We start from the raw sequence: 23,791 nt of genomic DNA, 5'->3' as shown, positions 1-23,791 counted from the left end.
GTATCTTGTGTCTTTATTTCTTCTGGTGGGAGGTGGGAACTCGCCACGCAACAATTATGGTCTGTGTTGTGAGAATAGGAACACGTCTGCCAAAGCACTGGCACTGGCTGCCTTCAGGGACTGGGAAAGTGCAGATCAAGCCTTAGTTTATTAACTTACCTGAACACACAAGAACAGTATATTGACATGGGTCTGAGATTTTTGAAAGCCTTCCTTGGCACTGATGGATGGCTGATTCTGTTCCTGCGCAAATGCTGTCTCTTAGTGTGATAAAGTCAGTTCCTTTTCTCCATCGTTCCTCCTTTGTAGCGAGGATTACATCTCCACAGTCTAGCTGTTGGCATATAGCACTGGCTTTCTCAATATCCATGCCATCGTCACAAACAATGTTCCATTGACCATTAAGGAAAATTTCAACCTTTCCACTGCAGCGACTTTGACCTTCCACCAGCCTGATTTCCACAGGACCTAAACCTGCAATATCTGTTGAATCCTTCAGACCTGGGTGAAGCAAATTCAGGATAGTGGGTAAGAGGAGTGGTAAGTTGTCCTTTGCGCAATTATGTTGAAAGTAGCATCACGATAGAAAAAGTGGATAGCTTAAAAGGGCATAACTACTATCTTGCTGGATAAGATCAGCCAGTTAAGACCACCCACAGCCTCTAGATGCCATTAGCTGCTCACAAGCCCCACATAGCAGTGGTGACCATCCTATATTCTTTGTCTTAAATGCCCAGTATCCTGCCTCTGACTGTGGAGGTTCCAATGAGCTATCCTGGCTGAAGTCTGTTGGTGGAGCCATTCCTCCATGCTTATGTACCTGCAGGACTGAGTGGGAGAAAAAGAAGTCAAACTGTTTAAAGGTCTTTCATACGCCAAAGAACCATATTTATCACTAGGGAAGCTTGGTAATTTCGGACCATGGACATACATCTGCCAGTCAGTTGTGCAATCAGTTGTGAATCACACAGTGTTTCTCTCCACTCACCCACCCCGCCCCTGCTATTCCATGCTTTACATCTGCTTCTACATTCCTGATATGCAAGAAGAACAAAACAAGCAAATGGCAGTTTTCCAACCCTGATTGGGTTGACGGACTTGTTTATTGAGCAGTGATGCTGATTGGTTTGAGGGAAAGCTGGATGACATCTCAAACTACCCAGTGTATTCTTCCATTATTCTCCTTATGGCAAAAAGTCTGATCTTTGGCGGAGGGGGGGGGTTGTGGCACAATCTCTCCCACTCAGATTTAATTTCACAGCCTGAATTTGCCAGTATGTGGTTGAATCCAACCTGAAAAATCCAGGGACTGTCTGGTGGAGGCCGAAGTTTATTTTTCTGCCAATAAGCATGTTTACTTTGGAATAAGCACCATTTTGGAATCAGTATGTGTGAAAATATATTTTAAAGAAATAATAAAATAAGCATCTGTTACCTTGTTTCAAAATGATTGGAGGATTTCCTGACATATGTACACATACACATAGAATGTTTCTTTTGTTTTGACTTGTTATGGTTTTTTTAAAAATCTTTTAAAGTATTCTATGGTTTCACTTTCCCTATTATGCTTTATTATGACTAATGTTGGGTTTTTCCTTTGTTTTTCAGAATTGTAATCTGCTTTGAGATGCCTTCTTAGCCATGAAGAGCAGGCTGTAAATATTTGAAATAAATCCTGATAATGTGAAAACCAACAAACATGTAGGATCAGTTCATAGTTTATGAACTCACCTGAGCACACAACACCTGCATCCTGCTCATGCTTGCAGTCATGTTCTCCCCATGGCATTTTGGGGCATTGACTGAGAGTTGATTCTGTCCCTGTGCATCTGACATCATCCAGCCATATAGGGCCAGTGCCTCTTCCAAATTCGGCAGCCTGTAGGGCTGATTTTACAGCACCGCAGCCCAGCTGCCGGCATACAACTCTGGCATCCTCAAGGCCCCAGTAGTGACTGCATACTGTGCCCCACTGGCCGTTATACAGCAATTCAACTCTTCCCCTGCAGTGATTTGAACCATTCACCAGCCTGATTTCCACCCGACTTGAGTCTTCAGCATCTGAATCTAACGTCATGCCTGAGGAAAGCAAATTCCAGAGAGTGAGGTAGCACATGAGACAAGATGTAGTTCTCTTCTGCATGATCATTTTGAAAGCAGGACAGTGGATAAGATAAAGGGACAAGCCATAAGGCTAATTATAGTCCTTCTTCCTGTGAGGCAGGCTTTTTGCTTTGAGAATTCAGGCAGATTGAAGGGGTGACTTGGAAAAGTGGAAGAGAGGCTAGGGGAAAAGCAGTAATGTTTTTTATATTTGATTTAAGGGAGTAAATATGAATCAAAACAGAGATGCAATATGTACTTTTCCTTGTTTATTTGTTTGTTTTGTAACACAAGAACATCTTTAATGAAAACTATTTTTTTTTAAAAAAAACAAAACATCAACCCTGGGGCTGTTTCTGACTGTTCTTGGGGTTAATTCCATATTGAAGAACTACAGTTTCTCCAAATTTAATGCTCAGAAGTGTAAAAACAAAAGTTATGACCAAAAGAGTGAATGGAAGTGAATGGCAGTCCTGAAGATTTGGAGTTCAGAATCTGAATTTGGATTGCCAAGCCTAGACTCCAACTGCATCAGTGGGCAGGGCTTGCACAGTGCTTGTATTTATTTACGACTTCAGAGAGCCAGCTGTCCCCTCATTCTCCTTTTACCTGTAAACAATACTTCCAAAAGAAAAAAAATCACCATCTAGAAAGTAGCTAGTAAATTAATCTTGGGAAGACTTGGTCACATCTGGGAGTGACAATTTTATTACTGGTCTCTGATTTGGGGTTTTAAAAGCAATTGGTCAGGTAGGCATTGTGAGGTAATTATGCTTCTTTCCAGCCAATGAAAAGCTTCACTTGCAAGATCTTGCATATCAGGCTGGCCTAAAAGGCACAGGATTCATTCAGGATACATTTTCTGGTCAACTGGCAACTCTAATGTACATGATAATGCACATGACAATGTAAAAAGCAAACAAAACAGGGCTTGACATAAGTGATCAACTTACCTGAGCAGACAACACCAGCATCTTCCTCATGTGTGCAGTCATGCTCTCCCCAGTTGCTTGCAGGACACAGACTGAGTTCTGATTCTGTCCCTGAGCATCGGACCTCATCCAGCCAGATGGGTCCAGTCCCCCCCCAAAATTGTGCTTCAAGTGTGGCTGATATTGCAGGTCCACATCTTAGCTGTCGGCAGACAACTGTGGCTTCCTCGATGCCCCAGTCGTCATCACAAATGGTGCCCCACTGGCCATTATGGAGAAATTCAACCATTCCATTGCAATGACTTGTACCATACACCAGCCTAATCTCCAGCTGTCCCACTTCTGCAGTAGATGAGTCCAGCACCACACCTGGGCAAACCCAAGTTCAGAGAACCAGTTAGCAAGTCAGATGAGATTTCTTCCCACCTTTAACAATTTTTAAAATAGCATCAGGAAAGAAAAAGTGGAGGATAAAGGTCCGTGACTGTTGGCTATTTGCAGATTACCGTATTTTTCGCCCTATAAGGCACAGTGGCCCATAGGACACACCTCGTTTTTTGGGGGGGAAATGAATAAAAAAAATTTATTTGCCCCATAGGACGCACACACATTTCCCCTTCATTTTTGGAGGGGGAAAAGTGTGTCCTATAGGGCGAAAAATACGGTAGTTGCACTGCAGAGAGCTTGCTGGGGAGACCACACATTACAAGGAACTCAAAACAACTTTTGCTAGGTTTTAATAACAAAACCAAAAACTCCTCCTACATTATAATATAGCAATAAGCATGACTCAACCACCAGGGTACTGAGAGAGCTAGGTGCTGCTCTTTATATACTATACCCAATTGCTGACACAGCTTAATTAACACAACTTAACAGCACCTGCTATACTGCTTCACAGCTGTAAAACTAGGTCACGTTATTTGCTCTGGCCCTTAAAGACATACACATCTTGTGGAACAATAATGAACCTTCAAATTTAAAGAAACCATTCAACAGTGACAACTGTCTTGCTGGCCGGAAAATATCTTTTTGTTTGTTTGTTTGTTTGGGGGAAAATTGGAAAAACAAACAAACAAAAGAGGAAGAAGAAACAACAACAAGAAAAAAATCCTTCTGGTCCTGCATGTGACTCTTTGCAATGATAATCCAGACTTTTCCCCTCCACTGGTTGCATACACTCAACCTGGGTATAAAACATATACTTCCAGTGAGACTTAATTAGATTCCTTAAGTGCAATTTTTAAAAACTGTGGGGGACAACCAGCAAGGATATTATGAGATGAAAACCGGAAGATTTCACTCTAATGGATAGACTAGCTCTAACCAAAATGGTTATCTTCACTAGATTGAACTATTCAGTCCTCCCCACCCCACCCCCCGAAAAATAGGTGCTGGTACTCACCATGAAGTTGTTATACTAAGCACCACACTTTGTAACAACAATAATAACACAGGTGCCAGTACTGCGTACCTTTGGGTACCCCCTTAAAAAAAAAAAAGAGCACTGGACTCATTTATTCCAAAGTCTTCCAGTCTGGATTTTCCCTAAATGATTAGCCCTTTGATGGAGAAGTCTTCATTCTTTTAATTTTCCTCAATAGAGACTGAGTACTGGGCAGCTTCATTTTTCAGCTCAAGAGGGAGGGTGCTATTTTTGGAGCTATATCTCCAATTTAGGTGGCAGATTGTCAGGAATAAGTGCTGGGTTCACGCAGAACTGGAAAGGTGGATAGCATTCCCTTTGATGGCTCCAAAAATAAATTTTGGACTAAACCACAATCTTTCAGTGTTGGCTCGGAAAAGCTGCTGTGCTCGGAAAAGCTGCATTGTCTCCTTCAACCCCTTAGGCATTGCACCCCACTTTTTATCATAAATGCCATGCTGATGGTGTCAGTGGGAGGTATGCCAAATAACTTTATCATTGATGTCATTTCTATGACTAAATGCCGCTCCTGTTTCCAAGCAGGAGCTAAGACACAGGTTAGGGGAGACCCATTTACCATGTCTGTTGTGCTGCCAACTTCCATATTTGAAAGAAAAAGGATCATATGGAAAGCCACCATCCACTGATGGTCGGGTTTTTATGACTTAGTAAAATGTAGCATTTCATAAAATTTATGTACCACTTGGTTGGAAAACAAATCAAATAACAGTTTAAAAAGCAACTAGGATTCGGGAAAGTGTTTTATCTTTTTGAACACTGGTGTGTGTGTGTGTGTGTGTGTGTGTGTGTGTGTGTGTGTTTGTGTATTTTTATTGGACAGGGCTTCTGTGGAAACTACAATAAACTTTTCCTCCCTGGCTGCAGTTTCTAGGAAAATCACTCACCCTCACCTCAACTAGGCTTGAGGAAACTGTGTCATCTATACTGTCAATGTTCCTGTGGTTTCAGCTGGTATCTTTGAGATTGCCATACTCAGGCCAGAACCACCCACTGATTCAACTCAACTCTCCTGTATCATCTTTTCTCTAAGGGGTACAGTCCACAGCTGGGTTACTGCTAGGTGCTTTATATTTTCACTGTCACTGGATATACAAAGCTCCTGAATGATGACTACCTCTAGCACGGCTGGTCAATTATTATTACTATGATTATGATTATTAATTAAAATTATATACCACCCTTCATCTGAAGATCACAGGGTGGTCTACAATATAAAAGCAAAGGATAAGAGTAAAGGTAAAAGGGACCCCTGAGTATTAGGTCCAGTTGTGGCCGACTCTGGGGTTGCGGCGCTCATCTGGTTTTATTGGCCAAGGGAGCCGACATACAGCTTCCGGGTCATGTGGCCAGCATGGCTAAGCCAATTACCCTCCCGCCAGAGTGCTACCTATTTATCTACTTGCACTTTGATGTGTTTTTGAACTGCTAGGTTGGCAGGAGCAGGGACTGAGCAACGGGAGCTCGCCACTTCGCAGAGATTTGAACCGCCAACCTTCTGATCAGCAAATCCTAGGCTCTGTGGTTTAAACCACAGTGCCACCTGCATCCTAAAGTAAAAAAATACATACCATAATAACAGACTTAAATAATATGCCCCCCCCCAGTATTCAACTCTCTTTCAAAACTCCTATCCAATCACCACTCACTTCCAACATCACACCACACAATTTCCCCCTAACTGACCTAATATACATTTTGCACAATACATACCATCACATTAAAGTTTACCATAATCAGTAGTTGTACAATATTATGAACACAGACAGCAGAACCTCATACATGGCAAAGGGCGAGCTGTTGGGGATTGAAGAGTCACTGGGGACCAAGGCATGTCTGAAATCAGCCTAAAGCCCACAGAGGGCACCCAGCCCATCATTTGAGAAACAGTGGTCTATATTTTACTTGGGTTTGCCTACATAAGTCATGGAATTGATGTCAAATATGAACAATGTCACCCTCCTGGTTCAGTTCCTGACCCACATAAAGAGTCTCCCCACTTTCTCTTCCTTGCTGCTGCTCCTGTCTATCAACTCTTTAGAATGTGCTCCTTCCCAGCTCTGGCTGGAAAACTGGAAGAAACCTTCAGCCAGGGTTGGAAATCTCAGGAGAACAAAGAATGCAAAAGCTGGAGAATACCCAACACTCATTTTGGGTGCTCTATGGTGTTAAGTTGCAAATATACAAAGACTAATCAGAGCTGAAACTAGATAAGAGTTCCCTCTCTCCACAAGAGTGTAGAGCCTGGGAGAGACTGTGGAAAGAGGCCCTAAAATGCTCCATTTGCTTTCAACCTCCACTGGAACGGCCCTCTTCATTCCTTTCCCCTAGGTATGGTAGCAATGGCACAAAATTTAGAAGGAAGTAAGCACTCAGAACTGTGTTTGGAAGCAAGCATCTGCTCTGGCAGGAACCGACTGAGATGCCAAACCTATAAAGGTTGAGCAGAGGGAAAGCTCGGTGGAGCTGCAGAACCAGTGATGTCAGAAAAACAGCCTTGGAAGAAAGGGAGGCCATGGCACAGAGCTCCTGTTTTCTCCCATCCCACTACCCTCCCAAATTAATATTCTCTTGTCTGCTGATACTCAACTCCAAGTACTCGTCTCTGACCAGGCAGCCACCATTCTGGAAGGGAGAGGATTCTATTAATAAGAAGGTATCTGAACAGCAGGAACCAAAGCTGGGTCTCTGGTCCTCCCACCCAGCCACTGCACTGATCATCAGTGATACTAACCCAGGAAGAAAATGCTGAAAGAGAACTTCATGCTGAAAGACCATTCAGCCCAGTAGCCAGGTGTGTCCTTTTCTAATGCCTCATGAAGGAAGATCTCCTCTGGAGGCTGCGGCATCTGAACTATCACACCCGCCTGCAGCATAGCTGTTTCCTATCATATATCGTTTCCTTTGATCTGAGGGGATGGGTTACTTTTTTAACCAACCAGCACCACATGACAAAAACTTCTCTTATCAGTGTGCAGTCACTGCATGCAAGAAAAAGGAACCCACAAAGGGACATATTTTTCATGTTGTGAGTGTTTAGCCTGGACTATGTGAACATGCGTTTTCTGATGCCTTCTCAAGCAGATTATTGGATCCTTAGGAGCACTGCTATGGTGATTGAGACTGAATCTCACTTTAATATTTTGAAGCTGGGGTGGGGTGGGGAGTGGATCTGGATTCTGTCTCATGTTAAACCTCCAAGGTATACTTTTCCAGGATGTGCAGAATCACCTAGTTACCACACCAAGTTACTTAAGTGACTTAGTGTATCCAAATATATATATATAAATTAAAATTGTCCAGTAGCACCTTAGAGACCAACTAAGTTTGTTCTTGGTATAAGCTTTCGTGTGCATGCACACTTCTTCAATTATATATATTTCGACTGCGTCAGACCAACACGGCTACCTGAATCTTAGTGTATCCAGTCACAGAACAAAGCAGCTGATGAGTTTGTGAGCTCTTGGAACTTTGAAGAAGATATCATCCTTCCAGTAGCCTGGTTCCAAGAACATGCCAAGCCCAAAGTTGACTTAGCCAGTAAAGGTAAAGGAACCCTGGATTAAGTCCAGTCAAAGGTGACTATGGGGTTCTGGAACTCATCTCACTTTCAGGCCAAGGGAGACGGTGTTTGTCCACAGAGAGCTTTCCGGGTCATGTGGCCAGAATGACTAAACCACTTTTGGCGCAACAGGACACAGTGACGGAAACCAGAGTGCACGGAAACACCATTTACCTACCTGCCACAGCAGTACCCATTTATCTACTTAGAATAGAATCATAGAATCATAGAGTTGGAATAGACCACAAGGGCCATCGAGTCCAACCCCCTGCCAAGCAGGAAACACCATCAGAGCCTCCGCTTAAAGACCTCCAAAGAAGGAGACTCCACCACACTCCTTGGCAGCAAATTCCACTGTCGAACAGCTCTTACTGTCAGGAAGTTCTTCCTAATGTTTAGGTGGAATCTTCTTTCTTGTAGTTTGGATCCATTGCTCCGTGTCCACTTCTCTGGAGCAGCAGAAAACAACCTTTCCCCCTCCTCTATATGACATCCTTTTATATATTTGAACATGGCTATCATATCACCCCTTAACCTCCTCTTCTCCAGGCTAAACATGCCCAGCTCCTTTAGCCGTTCCTCATAAGGCATCGTTTCCAGGCCTTTGACCATTTTGGTTGCCCTCCTCTGGACACGTTCCAGTTTGTCAGTGTCCTTCTTGAACTGTGGTGCCCAGAACTGGACACAGTACTCCAGGTGAGGTCTGACCAGAGCAGAATACAGTGGCACTATTACTTCCCTTGATCTAGATGCTATACTCCTATTGATGCAGCCCAGAATTGCATTGGCTTTTTTAGCTGCCGCGTCACACTGTTGGCTCATGTCAAGTTTGTGGTCAACCAAGACTCCTAGATCCTTTTCACATGTACTGCTCTCAAGCCAGGTGTCACCCATCTTGTATTTGTGCCTCTCATTTTTTTTGCCCAAGTGCAATACTTTACATTTCTCCCTGTTAAAGTTCATCTTGTTTGTTTTGGCCCAGTTCTCTAATCTGTCAAGGTCGTTTTGAAGTGTGATCCTGTCCTCTCGGGTGTTAGCCACCCCTCCCAGTTTGGTGTCATCTGCAAATTTGATCAGGATGCCCTTGAGTCCATCATCCAAGTCGTTGATAAAGATGTTGAATAAGACCGGGCCCAAGACAGAACCCTGTGGCACCCCACTAGTCACTCTTCTCCAGGGTGAAGAGGAACCATTGATGAGCACCCTTTGGGTTCGGTCAGCCAGCCAGTTACAAATCCACTGAGTGGTAGCATACGCAAGACCACATTTTACCAGCTTCTTTAGAGGAATATCATGGGGCACCTTGTCAAATGCCTTGCTGAAATCAAGGTAGGCTACATCCACTGTGTTCCCTTCATCTACCAGGCTTGTAATTCTGTCAAAAAATGAGATCAGGTTAGTCTGACATGACTTATTTTTCAGAAATCCGTGCTGACTATTGGTGATCACAGCATTCCTTTCTAGGTGCTCACAGACTGTTTGCTTAATGATCTGCTCCAGAATCTTCCCTGGTATTGATGTCAGACTGACTGGGCGGTAATTATTTGGGTCCTCTCTTTTCCCCTTTTTGAAAATAGGGACAAGATTTGCCTTCCTCCAGTCTGCCGGGACTTCGCCTGTTCTCCAGGAATTCTCAAAGTCGGTTCTGAGATAACATCTGCCAGTTCTTTTAATACTTTTGGATGCAGTTCATCTGGCCCTGGAGACTTGAATACATCTAAACTAGCCAAGTATTCTTGTACTTTCTCCTTAGTTATTCTGGGCTGTGTTTCCTCTGCTGAATCATTTGCTCCAAATTCTTCAGGTCGGGCATTGTTTTCTTTATTGAAGAAGACTGAGGCAAAGAAGGCATTGAGGAGTTCAGCCCTTTCTGTGTCCCCTGTTTGCATTTCACCATCTTCTCCTCTGAGTGACCCCACTGTTTCTTTGTTCTTCCTTTTGCTACGGACATACCCATAAAAGCCTTTTTTGTTGCTTTTAACCTCTCTAGCAAGCCTGAGTTCATTCTGTGCTTTAGCTTTTCTGACTTTGTGTCTACATGTGCTGGCTATTTGTTTGAATTCCTCTTTGGTGGTTTCCCCCCTTTTCCATTTTTTGTACACATCCTTTTTTAATCTTAACTCAGTTAAAAGTTCTTTAGATAGCCACCCTGGCTTCTTTAGGCACCTTCCATGTTTCCGTCTCATTGGTATTGCCTGAAGTTGTGCTTTTACTATCTCCCTCTTAACAAACTCCCAGCCATCATGAACTCCCTTTCCTTTTAGTCTTACTGTCCATGGGATCTCACCCAGCACTTCCCTAAGTTTTATGAAGTCGGCATTCTTAAAGTCAAGAAATTGAGTCCTAGTATGCTTGGCTGCTCCTTTCCGCTGTATAGTAAACTTCAGAAGAGCATGATCACTCACGCCTAATGATCCTTCCACTTCTACCCCACTAACCAGGTCATCAACATTGGTTAGGACCAGATCTAAAATGGCTGTTCCTCTTGTTGCTTCTCCCACTTTCTGGACAATGAAGTTGTCTGCAAGGCCAGTGAGGAATCTGTTTGACCTTATGCTCTTGGCTGAGTTTGACATCCAACAAATATCCGGGTAATTGAAGTCCCCCATTACTACTATCTCCCTTCCTTTTGCATGCTTGGCCATCTGTTCCAGGAAGGCATCATCTATGTCCTCTGTTTGGCTTGGGGATCTATAGTAAACTCCCACAATGAGGTCTCTGTTATTCTTCTCTCCCTTAATTTTGACCCAAATGCTCTCACTTTGGCTTTGAGGTTCTAAATCTTGGATCTCTTCACAGGTATACACATCCTTGACAATAACGCCACTCCTCCTCCTTTCTTGTCTGGTCTGTTTCTCTGAAATAGATTGTATCCCTCCATTATTACATTCCAATCCAATCGTGGGACTTATCCCACCAGGTTTCAGCGATGCCTATTATGTCATATTTAGTTTGCTGTACCAAGAGCTCAAGCTCATCTTGTTTATTTCCCATGCTTTGCACATTAGTGTACAGACATTGAAGTCCATTAATCATTCCCCCGTGTCTCTTATTTAAAGATTTTTTCCTCCCACCACTAGGTCTGCGTGCTGTTTGCTCCATTTGGTCTATGACATTTGGATGATCATCTTCATCAATTGATAGACTCCTACCTTCAGGAGCACTGTCTCCCTCCCCTACATTAGTCAGTTTAAAGCCCTCCTGATGAGGTTTCTGAGATTTTTGGCAAAAACATTCCTCCCAACCGTTGTGAGGTGCAGCCCATCGCTTGCCAGAAGTCCATCTTCAAGAAACTGCAGTCCGTGATCTAAGAATCCAAACCGTTCATGTTTACACCATTTGCGAGGCCAGCTGTTCAGTTCCACTATTTTTCCCTCTCTTCCTGGGCCACGTCATTCAACTGGGAGGACAGATGAGATGACTTGCACTGGTGTGCTTTCGAACTGCTAGGTTGGCAGGAGCTGGGAAAGAGTAATGGGAGTTGACCCCGTTGTGCCAATTCGAACCGCTGACCTTCTGATCATCAAGCCCAAGAGGCTCAGTGGTTTAGACCACAACACCATATAAACATGATAAGTGAGTGCCCTGATAAGGCTGCTAAGCAATGGCAACAGATTTAGGAGATACAGGAGCAAGAACAGCAGCTTCACCCTTCAACTTCCTCTTCTACTTTTAACTGCTTACTTAAATCATTTCTGTGTAGACTTGCTGAAACAAACAAAAATTACAATGTGATAACTATATCCCTGAAATCTTCAGCTGTGTCATGAAGATCAGAAAACAAGATAATCATCTGAAACATACACCAGAGGCATTACTTCATGGCTGACATTTATTATGAATTATTTTAATTAGAGAACCCCTTTTGGATTGTTTGTGTGAAAAGCAAAAAAAAAAAAAAGGAATTTGAGACATTTGTGTCTGAAGATTGGGAAAACATTACTTAACAGAAAGCAGAACAGTTGGATATCACCCTAGCAGAAATGTTTTGAATAATTTCTTTTATGTAACTGACAGACGCAAAATCAGAAATTTATTGGGGTCCAAGGATTAGACGCACATAGTTGGTGGAAGGACCTTGAGTGAGAGGCAGGGAAGGGAAATCTCCCAGGGTGAGAGACAGGGAGAAGAAGGGAAAACTCTAGGTGAGAGCTAGGAGAGCCCACCACTTTCTGTGTGTGACAAGGGTTAAAAACTACCTTCGAGAGAGAACTCTGCCTTTTATTTTATTTTCCCTGTTTTTGTTTTCATCTAGATTAATTTCTTTTATCCTATTGTATTATGAAAAAGCTTCAATAAAATCTTCAGAAAAAGCACAAAGCTAGTTTTGGACAAAGAGACTTGTACATTGCTTCTGCACTTTAGATATTCTGCTGCAGGTTTTCCTCCTGTTAATTTTTCTGGAGGCTGTTATTAAGTATGTTTTATGTTTTATAATTGCACCTGAGCTGTGTTGGGTTTTTGTTTTCTTTGTAAGCACTTTGAGCTGTTCTGGCAAGAAAAAGTGATGAATACATTGAATCAATAATAAATAATATTTGCATGAGTTAAAGAATTAGTTGCTGGGATGACAAAGTATATAATTCAACCATGCTGTTTGGTATGGATTATGTACTATTATGTATCACTATGCATTTATTATAAATTGTATTTATAGAACTCTCTTAATTTTTTGAATTGAATGACTGTTATATGTTGACATATATGGTTAATTATGTTCTATGCTTTAAACTGTCCTGCGGTCAATTGAAGCAGGATGGTGTAGGTGTGTGTTTGTGTGTGTATATAAAGAGATGAGTGAATATATGGACTTCTTTCTTTGTTTTGCTTAAAGTTCATACATAAACACCCAAGCAGGGAGTCATGAGGAGGTCTGAAGTCCAATCCTTTTATGTCACATTATGACCTGTATGGGTTTCATGAAGAGTCGGTACAGAAGTCAAACCCACAGCCCTTCCTTATACTATTGCAGTATCCAGGGAGCGCAACTCCCAGTCCCCCATGCAGGCAGAGAAAACAAAGCTTGACTCTTCCTGAATTCTGACCTGATAGAACATCTTTGGAGAGTCACTGCAGGTTAGTTCTCCAATTTAATCCTTTGATGTCAGCAGCTGAGGGATAGTGCGGGCTGATCTCTTTGCTCTGTGTGTGTGTGTGTGTGTGTGTGTGTGTGTGTGAGAGAGAGAGAGAGAGAGAGAGAGAGAGAGAGAAAGAGAGAGAGAGAGAGAGAGAAGACCAAAATTAAGGAACGTCTAGGTGCGAGAGAAGTTGAACAATGGAGAGGATGGAGTGTTGTTTGGCAGGTGAAGCTGAGAGACAGAGACATCACATTTCCATCCAATAAATTGCACCCCAAAGTCCATCCATTGCAGTTGTTCCTCCTAGCCTCTAAGGCTGGAATTCTAAATACGTATCCTTCTAGGAGGCTACATATTAACTAGATATGAATTAAAATCACCCTGTAAGTAAGATGGCTAAATGACTAGGAAGAAAGAGGGAACGTGCGGATCTCAATCTAAATTATTTCACTTCTTCTTGTTCTCTGGTACATGCATGGCATGCTGACTACACCATTTTACTAATTTGACCCTCTGTTAGAGGCAAGTCAGGGGCACCGACATATCCCCCACATTGAGGGGGGCAGACAGCACATTACCATTCCTGACCCCGCCTGGCATGCCAATGCTCCCCCTGTGGTGGTAGCGGGGCTGGTGAAGGTGGGGGGTGATCTTCACCCTCCAAGCCTCCTGCCCAGTGGGCCAGCACTCGCTCATAAACAATGGGGAGCACAGATGATGAAAATCACCCTCTGCATGTTCCACCCCGACCCAACATACCAGCACTCGCTCGGGGGCAGTGGGGGATGGTGGCCCCCTCATTGGCGGGGGGGGGGGACGACGACACACGTCTGCGCCCCTGTCCTGCCTCTAACAGAGGCAGAGAGGGTCAGATCAGTAAAATAGTGTGGTTGCCAAAAAAAGGTATTGTTATCACTGACTTCAGATAGAACCAATATGTAAGTTTCATTGAAGTCAGCAGAATTTGCTTCCACATAGACATGTATCATATGAAGTGTGGCAACACAGTCCAAGTCACCACTGACATATATCGGTGGTTGTGGTCTGCGTGTAGATACCACCTGTCTTTTCACTCTACTTTGCACTTCCTTTAGGTGTTCCTATTGTGCAGCTATGGATCTCCCACAAAGATGTTCCTTCAGCCAACGTGCCATCTTATTCTTCCTCTACTTCTTTGGCCTCCTGTCCCTCTCTACATTATTGCATCTGTATGACAAGATGCCATATCAGCTGCTAAGGATCAGCGTCAAGAATGCATCCAATTTCCCAGGGAGGGGACAACCTGCTTCCCTCATTACCACCAACACTGCCTGTAATTCTTCCAGGTCATCCTCTAAGATCATAGATAGTGGCATATGGACAGTGAAATCTGATGGCCGTTTGGGAAACCAGATGGGGGAATATGCCACCCTCTATGCCTTAGCCAAGATGAATGGACATCAAGCCTACATCTGTCCTGCCATGCACCAGTACCTGTCACCAATGTTCCGAATCACTTTACCAGTGCTCCACGTTGAAGTAGATAAAAAGATCCGCTGGAAGAACTTCCCTCTGCGAAGTTGGATGTCAGAGAGTTATAAACACATCAAAGGCAAATACGTCCGACTGACGGGCTACCCATGGTCTTACACTTTTTATCACCATATTCGCCGAGAGATACTTCAGCAGTTCTCCTTCCATGACCACATCAAGGAAGAAGCCAATCAATATCTTCAGGAGCTACGGGGGCAGCGCCAGGAGGTGACATATGTTGGAGTGCATGTCCGCAGAGGGGATTATGTCCATGTGATGCCCAGCTGGAAAGGTGTGGTGGCTGACAGAGGCTATTTGGAGAAAGCCACGAACTATTTCAGAGAGAAGTACCCCAATCCCATCTTTGTGGTGACCAGCAATGGGATGGAGTGGTGCAAGGAAAACATCAATGCCTCCAGGGGGGATGTTTATTTTTCTGGGGATGGGCGTGAGTCCTCTCCAGAGAGGGATTTTGCTCTCCTTGCTCATTGCAACCACACAATAATGACGATTGGCACTTTTGGCCGCTGGGCCGGCTACCTGGCTGGTGGGGAGACCATCTACTTGGCCAACTACACCCTCCCAGACTCTCGCTACCTTAAGGTCTTCAATTTCTCAACACTGTTTTTACCTGAATGGATTGGGATTCCAGCAGACCTCTCCCCTCTGCTGTCCAAGAAACCTTCTCAAGTCCAGAAGCCAGAAGCTTGAGCAGATAGCTGCTGATTCAAGTCTAATTAGATACTCTGTGTTCAGGCATTTGGCTAAATACTGTAGGCAAATACTGAAGAGCAGTGCTGGATTTACGTATAAACTAAACAAACTATAGCTTGGTGCTACAATCTCTTGTGGGCCCCCAAAAAATTAAATGGAAAAAACCTGGATGTACATTTCCAAAATATAGAATAAAAAACAAATAAAATAAAACCTACATACAGCAACAGTGTATTGTGTTGTGTAGGCTCCTATTTGTTATGTGGAAATGGCTTTAGATATCTATTAGGTCCATAAATCACCTTAAAGCATACACTGAACACAAAAAAACAGTGGCAATTTGTTGTTGACAAAGGACAGCTAAACATATAATGGGCCCCATTACCTTCAGTAGCTTAGGGCCTCATCAAACATAAATTCAACCCTGCTGAAGAGTTCCCTGGGAAGTTATGCAAGCCCTATTAAAATTATATTAAAATTATATTTTAATCAGGAGTCTTATTACAAAGAAGTAGCAGCAAGTTGTAAAATAAAACAACAACAACCAGGCACATAACTCTACTTGAGGGGTTGTCAAAGAGACAATAGTCTCTAGAACAGTGGTCTTCATCCAGTCCAGACCCAGAACAAGGGACTCACTTCTACATTTTCACTTTTAATTTAAAATTAATAGCACTAGGATATACCTCATATCATACACAGGGATATTGGCATGATGTTTTTCCCAATACAAGTGAACCAATATTTCATGTATTATTGGTCAAACCTTTGAAGCCTTTCAATGGTTGCATCCTCGCTTTGATTTCTGGGACCATTTCTTTTGTGAGGGTAAGTGACCATCACCATTAGCTTTGCATTTGCTTATCTAAAAAATCCTTTCTGTCATTTTCTCACTTTCCCTAACTTTCAGCACCTCCTTTCTCTCTTTGTCACCTGCTGCTGCTTTTTTCTCCTACTCCCTTCCTGCAGTTCTTTTGTCGTCCATCCTGACTTCCTTCATCTTTCTCAGCCTTTTCCCCATTGCCACTTATTCTCATCTCACCCTCTTCAGCAGTCCTTTGTATCACAAGCCTGTTGCCTTTTTTAAAAAAAACACTTACAGAAATTTGGAGAACCAAACTAAGACTGGAAATGTGAGAACCCAAAATTTCCAGATTTGCCCATCCCTAGTGATTTAACAGGGAACAGTAGTTGGATTTTACTGCTTTGTAAAGTTCAAATTTCCCATTTTAACCAGGCAGACTCTCCCAGGTGTTAGTGTACAAACATTGTTTTATGATCAGCTAGCTAGTGCCCTCAGAAGGCTGCTAAGCAATGGCAATAGATTTGGGAGATACAGGAGCAGGGACACCTGCTACGCCCTTCAATTTCCTCTTGTACTTTTAACCGATTCACTAAATCATTTCAGCGTAGACTTGCTGAAACAAACAGAAAATGGCAATGCGATAATTACAGGTATATCCTTGAAATCTTCAGCTGTGTCATGGAGATCAGAAAACAAGATAATCATCTGAAACATACACCAGAGGCAATACTTCATGGCTGACATTTATTATGAATTATTCTAATTAGAGAACCCCTTTTGGACTGTTTGTGTGAAAAGGAAAAGGAATGAATTTGAGACATTTGTGTCTGAAGATTGGGAAAACATTACTTAACAGAAAGCAGAACAGTTGGATATCACCCTAACAGGAATGTTTTGAATAATTTCTTTTATGTAACTGACAGATAGAAAATCAGAAATCCCCTTTTATTCTCCTTTTCTTTGTGTTCCCCCCCTTTCTTCTCTTTCTCCCCCACCCCCACTGGTGTCCTCTGCTGTGGGTCATTATTGGGGTCCAAGGATTAGACACACATGGTTGGTGGAAGGACCTTGAGTGAGAGACAGGGATCTGGCCCGCCAGGGTCCTGAACCCGGCCCGCCCGGCCATTGCAGAACCCGCCGCTGTCTAACACGGAAAGGGCCAATTCGAGCGTCGCAATGAGTCTGACGGGCTTCAGCGCTGACCAATAGGGCGCCTCCTGGGAGGGTCGCTCTAGAACTCCTCCTCCTCGCGCTCACTTCCAGTGGTTGTGTGCTGCGTTCCGGCAGGTGAGCAATTTTCAGCATTCTCCGTCCCCCAACAACCAAGCAGCCAATCGCCGCTTACAATCTCGGGTTCGCGCTTCATTACAGTGGGTGAGCGATTTTCGGCATTGGCTGCTTGATTGTTGGGGGGGGGAGGGGATGCTGAAATTCGCTCACCCACCAGAACGCAACACACAACCACTCGTGCCACAGAACGGGGGAATGGGAAGGCCACTGTGGCGTTCATACAGAGCCCCCGGTCGTTTCACAGACTATTGACCTGTACACCACTACAGTGGTACCTCGCAAGACGAATGCCGCGCAAGACGAAAGAGTTTTCCGTTTTTTGAGTCATTCCGCAAGACGAATTTCCCTATGGGCTTGCTTCACAAGACGAAACGTCTTGCGAGTCCTTGCGAGTTTGTTTCCTTTTTCTTAAAGCCGCTAAGCCGTTAATAGCCGCTAAGCCGCTAATAGCCGTGCTTCACAAGACGAAAAAACCGCAAGACGAAGAGACTCGCGGAACGGATTAATTTCATCTTGCGAGGCACCACTGTACTTTATTCTTCCCCTGCCACCAATTTTGTAGGGAAAAACCCAGGGTTCCCGGGTGAAGTATTGAGTCTCAGTCAGGTAGACTTAACAATGAAGATTAAAGCTTATTTCAAACACAAACAAGTTTTAAAATATATTTGAAACGCTGTCACTCTATTCCCTCTCAGTCTTGTCCCTGTCTCTAACTCACTCTGACTCCTCTATCTCCCTTCCCCCAAAGAACCAACCGAACTAACTGTTAAAACCTCTGGCTGAGCCTCAAAATCAGGTAAGCTCCGCCTCCAGGCTTTCTTATTGGTCAACAAACCATCAAAAGTGGGTGAGTTAAATATTCGTTCACATCTTTTTAAAACTATAGTCCAGCCCCCAACAATGTACAGGGACAGTGAACTGGCCCCCTGTTCAGAAACTTTGAGGACCCCTGGTTTATTATGTTCTATGCTTTAAACTGTCCTGCGGTCTATTGAAGCAGAATGGTGTAGGTGTGTGTTTGTGTGTATGTATAAATAGATGAGTGAATATATGGACTTCTTTCTTCTTTTTTTTTTTTTTTTTTTGCTTAATTTGCATACAGAAAACACCCGAGCAGGGAGTCATGAGGAGGTCTGAAGTCCAATTGCACATTATGCATGGGTTCCATGAAGAGTCTGTACAGAAGTCAAACTCACTTGTAAAAACAGCAGTCAGTGTAAAGCAGTTACCCACGGCCCTTCCTTATACTATTGCAGTATCCAGGGAGCGCGACTCCCAATCCCCCATACAGGCAGAGAAAACAAAGCTTGACTCTTCCTGAATTCTGACCTGATAGAACACCTTTGGAGAGTCACTGCAGGTTAGTTCTCCAATTTAATCCTTCAATTATCAGCAGCTGAGGGATAGTGCTGGCTGATCTCTTTGCTGTGCGTGCGTGTGTGTGTGTGTGTGTGTGAGAGAGAGAGAGAGAGAGAGCGCGCGCGCAAAGACCAAAAGGAAGGAAAGTCTAGGTGCGAGAGAAGTTGAACAATGGAGAGAATGGAGTGTTGTTTGGCAGGTGAAGCTGAGAGACAGAGACATCACATTTCCGTCGAATAAATTGCACCCCCAAAGTCCAGCCATTGCAGTTGTTCCTCCTAGCCTGTAAGACTGGAATTCTAAATACGTATTGTTCTAGGGGGCTACATATTATCTATAGTGGAACATCTACTTTCAACCATAATCCGTTCCGGAGGTCAGGTCATAACTAGAAACGTACATAAGTAGAGGTGCACTTTTCCATAGAAAAGTATCTATATACACACATAGATACACACATAGAAAAGATACACACATAGAAAAGTGTGTATCTGAAGAAGTGTGCATGCACACGAAAGCTCATACCAAGAACTAACTTAGTTGGTCTTTAAGGTGCTACTGGAAGGAATTTTTTTATTTTTCCATAGAAAGTAATGGAAAAGTGAATTGATCCGTTCTAGACGATGTAAAACACCCCCTAAAACGGCAGTTGGGGGTGGGGCAAGGGTCAGTAAAGGGCTGATTCACTTTGGCCAGCGTCACTTTTTTTCTTGCCAGGCCAGGTTCTTCTCTGGACTTCCTGAGGTTAGTTCCTCAGTGAGGTTTGGGGCTGCAGTGCGCCCTGCTGTGCCCCTTGCAGGCAGCACCTCTTCCAAAGCTTTGTGGGTGGGATGGGGGCCCTCTCCCTGGCAGCAGAGGCCTCAGCGCTGCTCCGCAGCCAGCCGGGTGAGCTCTGGGCTGTTGGCAAAGCCTCTGCTCGTATCTAGAGGAAAGTTCATAAGTCGAAGCACCGACTTATAGAGCTGTACATAAGTCGAGGTTCCACTGTAGATATGAATTAAAAATGCCCTGTAAGTAGGATGGCTAAATGAATAGGAAGAAAGAGGGAACGTGTGGATCTCAGTCTAAATTATTTTACTTCTTGTTGTTTTCTGGTACATGCATGCTATGATGACTACACTACATTTTACGAATTAGACCCTCTGTAAGACAGGGGCATCGACTTACCCCCCCCCTGCATTGAGAGGGCCTGGCATCACATGACCCATCCTGCCCCCCCCTGTGGTGATGGGGGGCCTCCCACCCAATGGGCCAGTGCTCACCCATCAGCAACGGGCAGCACAGAGGATGAAAATCGCCCTCTGCATGTCCCTGTGATGGCCTGGGACTCGGGCTCGGATTCGGAGCCAGGGGAGTCTCAGTCTGCACCGTATCCTTTGCCTCAGGCATCATCTGAACCAAGTCTGGGGCCTGACCCTGAAGAGTCCCAGTCTGCACAGGTTCCCCTGCAACAAACACCAGCTGGGCCAAGTCAGGGGCCTGAGCCTGTCCTGGCTCCAGATGCGGGGATTACCTCATTGCCTTCAGCTAGGCCATCACTTAAAGCTGCTCCACTACCGGTTGGGTCAGAGGAGGCTGAGGCAGCCCCTGGGTCTAGTAACCCACCGACATCTCCCCAGCTGCAGAGACTAAGGTCTGAGAGAAGGAGAGACCTGAGTACTCGCAGGAGGAGTGCTCGCCTTTGGGCAAAACAGGGAGGTGAGTCGCCGGGGGATCAGGACCGGCCGTTACTCCAACAAAGATAAAAGGCTGTTGGACCCCACCCCAGGTTGCGGGAGCAACATGCCAGAGATGCTGTACCTGTCCTTGCCTGGTTTCCTGCCTCATGTCCTGCCTTGGCCCTGTCGGACTGATGCCTAGCGGAACCTTCAGATACTGGACCGCTCCTGGACCACGCTTCACAGGTTACCCCCGGGCTGAGCACAGTCCCACCCCCACCCAACATGCCAGCATTTGCCTGGGGGTGGCAGGGGATAGGGAACCTCTCAATGAGGGGGGACAAGTTGGCGCCCCTGTCCTGCCTCTAACAGAAGCAGAGAGGGTCAGATCAGTAAAATGGTGTAGTTGCCAAAAGAAACTTTGACTTCAAATAGAACAAAGATGTAAGTTTCATTGAAGTCAATAGGATTTGCTTCCACATAAACATGTATCATATGAAGTGTGGCAACACAGTCCAAGTCACCACTGACATATATTGGTGGTTGTGATCTGTGTGTAGATACCTGTCTTTTCACTCCACTTTGCTCTTGCTTTAGGTGTTCCTATTGTGCAGCTATGCATCTCCCACAAAGATGTTCCTTCAGCCAACCTGCCCTCTTATTCTTCCTCTACTTTTTCGGTCTCCTGTCCCTCTCTGCATTCTTTCACCTATATGACAAGATGCCATATCAGTGGTGGAACATCAGCTTCAAGAATGCATCCAATTTCCCAGAGATGGGAAATTCATCCAGGTTATCCTGTAAGATCATAGCTAGTGGCATATGGACAGTGAAATCTGATGGCCGTTTGGGAAACCAGATGGGGGAATATGCCACCCTCTATGCCTTAGCCAAGATGAATGGACATCAAGCCTGTATTTATCCCGCCATGCACAAGTACCTGTCACCAATGTTCCGAATCACTTTACCAGTGATCAGTGCTGAAGTGGATAAAAAGATCCATTGGAAAGACTTCCCTCTGCGAAGTTGGATGTCAGAGAGTTATAAACACATCAAAGGCAAGTACGTCCGGCTGACGGGCTACCCATGGTCTTACACTTTTTATCACCATATCCGCCAAGAGATACTTCAGCAGTTCTCCTTCCATGACCACATCAAGGAAGAAGCCAATCAATATCTTCAGGAGCTACGGGGGCAGCGCCAGGAGGTGACATATGTTGGAGTGCATGTCCGCAGAGGGGATTATGTCCATGTGATGCCCAGCTGGAAAGGTGTGGTGGCTGACAGAGGCTATTTGGAGAAAGCCATGAACTATTTCAGAGAGAAGTACCCCAATCCCATCTTTGTGGTGACCAGCAATGGGATGGAGTGGTGCAAAGAAAACATCAATGCCTCCAGGGGGGATGTGTATTTTTCTGGGGATGGGCGCGAGTCCTCTCCAGCGAGGGATTTTGCTCTCCTTGTTCATTGCAACCACACAATAATGACAATTGGCACTTTTGGCCGCTGGGCCGGCTACCTGGCTGGTGGGGAGACCATCTACTTGGCCAACTACACCCTCCCAGACTCTCACTACCTTAAGGCCTTCAATCTCTCAACACTGTTTTTACCCGAATGGATTGGGATTCCAGCAGACCTGTCCCCTCTGCTATCCAAGAAACTTTCTCTTTTTTCTTTTTTAAATATTTTTTATTGATCAATTTCCACATAATGTAAGTCCAGAAGCCAGAAGCTTGAGCAGATTTTTGCTAATTCATGTCTAATTAGATACTTGCATTGAGTGATTGCACTGAGAAATAATAACAACAACAATAATAATTAATAATAATTTACTTATAGAAGCAAACTAAGCCTGGAAAGGTGAGAACCCAAAATTTCCAGATTTGCCCATCCCTAGTGAATAGCAGTTGGATTTTACTGCATTGTAAAGTTCAGATTTAAAGACTCATTTGCCATTTGACCAAGCAGACTCTCCCATTTGTTAGTGTGCCAACATTGTTTTATGATCAGCTAGCAGTGACTGGTTGTAATTTTAATAGGCAGCAGGGACATCGCAGTTCTCACTTCTGTTGGTAGGAGATGCAATTGCTCACAAACAGTCCCCAGTCCAAGTTGCCATTTTGATTATTTTCTTGTTTTCCTTTCAGCATTGCAATCCCCAGATGGTAACACCTGGATTACCCCAAACCTACAGGTCTTTCTTGTAAGGTAAAGGTAAAGGTACCCCTGACCGTATGGGCCAGTCGTGCCCGACTCTAGGGTTGTGCGCCCATCTCACTTAAGAGGCCGGGGGCCAGCGCTGTCCGGAGACACTTCCGGGTCACGTGGCCAGCATGATGAAGCTGCTCTGGCGAGCCAGCACCAGCACAGCTCACGGAAACGCCGTTTACCTTCCCGCTATAAAGCGGTACCTAATTATCTACTTGCACTTAAGGATGCTTTCAAACTGCTAGGTGGGCAGGAGCTGGGACCGAAAGACGGGAGCTCACCCCGCCGCGGGGATTCGAACCGTCAACCATGCGATCGGCAAGCCCTAGGTGCTGAGGTTTTACCCACAGCACCACCCGCATCCCGGTCTTTCTTGTAGTGACCTCTTAAAGAATGTCCTTGAGTCAGGATCACTTGTCAAATGGTCTCACATCCCCTGGATCCGAGCATATAATTGCAATTCAAACTTCCCACAAAGTTCTCTGAGCAGGAACTACTAGTCTCTAAACCCAGTAGCACCAGATCTTTTGGGCGAGTTGCCTGAATTAACACAGAAACCCCTCATACTTGTCAAATCTTGCATAGGTCCCTAGCAAAGAAAGTGGGAATCACTTGAGGCCATTCTCGTGTGCCCAAGGTTATGATGAAATCCAAATCAGAGCACTGTGCCCTTTCAAACTGTCCACAAGATCAAAAGCAACACGATGGCCAGAAACAATTACAATTACAGGGGTTGGTTTGTTTACCCTTTCAAACTGTGGCAGCTTCACTTGAGGGCAGAAGTCCTGGACACTGTGATTGTAAAGCACTGAAACACCTCCCATGTTATAGGAAAGTCTAGGCTACTTAAGGGACATGGGTGGCACTGTGGGTTAAACCACAGAGCCTACGACTTGCCAATCAGAAGGTCAGCAGTTCAAATCCCCACGACGGGGTGAGCTCCCATTGCTTGGTCCCTGCTCCTGCCAACCTAGCAGTTCGAAAGCATGTCAAAGTGCAAGTAGATAAATAGGTACCGCTCCAGTGGGAAGGTAAACGGCATTTCCGTGCACTGCTCTGGTCGCCAGAAGTGGCTTAGTCATGCTGGCCACATAACCCGGAAGCTGTACACCGGCTCCCTCGGCCA

General features: G+C 44.6%; 3 protein-coding genes across 4 annotated transcripts in view; 2 read left to right on the top strand and 1 right to left on the bottom strand.

Moving 5' to 3' along the window:
* Positions 1-3,121, bottom strand: part of LOC310691773 (scavenger receptor cysteine-rich domain-containing protein DMBT1-like) — a 40,785-nt gene extending 37,664 nt beyond the window's left edge. Inside the window, exons 1-3 of the mRNA XM_083471790.1 lie at positions 3,057-3,121; positions 1,732-2,079; positions 160-501 (exon numbers count right to left, since the gene is read on the bottom strand). Coding sequence (XP_083327916.1) covers positions 160-501; positions 1,732-2,077 — 688 coding nt within the window. The 5' untranslated portion in view covers positions 2,078-2,079; positions 3,057-3,121. The remainder of the gene's footprint in view (positions 1-159; positions 502-1,731; positions 2,080-3,056) is intronic.
* Positions 3,122-12,195: 9,074 nt separating this feature from the next.
* On the top strand, positions 12,196-22,180 carry LOC310691828 (galactoside alpha-(1,2)-fucosyltransferase 2-like). Of its 2 annotated transcripts, XM_083472017.1 has the most exons (3): positions 12,196-12,215; positions 18,697-18,800; positions 21,055-22,180. In XM_083472017.1, exon 3 carries the CDS (start codon positions 21,074-21,076, stop codon positions 22,151-22,153), a length of 1,080 nt encoding a protein of 359 aa, XP_083328143.1. In that variant the 5' UTR covers positions 12,196-12,215; positions 18,697-18,800; positions 21,055-21,073; the 3' UTR covers positions 22,154-22,180. The 2 variants fall into 2 exon arrangements, with proteins under 2 accessions (XP_083328143.1, XP_083328144.1); XM_083472018.1 differs by lacking the exons at positions 12,196-12,215; positions 18,697-18,800 and adding an exon at positions 19,468-19,543.
* On the top strand, positions 14,233-15,345 carry LOC310691571 (galactoside alpha-(1,2)-fucosyltransferase 2-like; the record flags this gene model as incomplete). Its single annotated transcript, XM_083471431.1, has 1 exon — positions 14,233-15,345. One exon carries the CDS (start codon positions 14,233-14,235, stop codon positions 15,340-15,342), a length of 1,110 nt encoding a protein of 369 aa, XP_083327557.1. The 3' UTR covers positions 15,343-15,345.
* Positions 22,181-23,791: the final 1,611 nt, after the last annotated feature.

Source organism: Podarcis liolepis (genome assembly GCF_965112155.1).
Source record: "Podarcis liolepis genome assembly, chromosome: 13".
Classification (NCBI taxonomy): Eukaryota; Metazoa; Chordata; class Lepidosauria; order Squamata; family Lacertidae; genus Podarcis; species Podarcis liolepis.
The sequence above is the reverse complement of the archived record's forward strand: the minus strand, read 5'-3'. Positions and strand labels throughout refer to the sequence as shown.

Excerpts from the sequence above, each read along its gene's own strand:
- LOC310691828 (XM_083472017.1), top strand. The coding sequence starts at position 21,074 with ATGCATCTCCCACAAAGATGTTCCTTCAGCCAACCTGCCCTCTTATTC.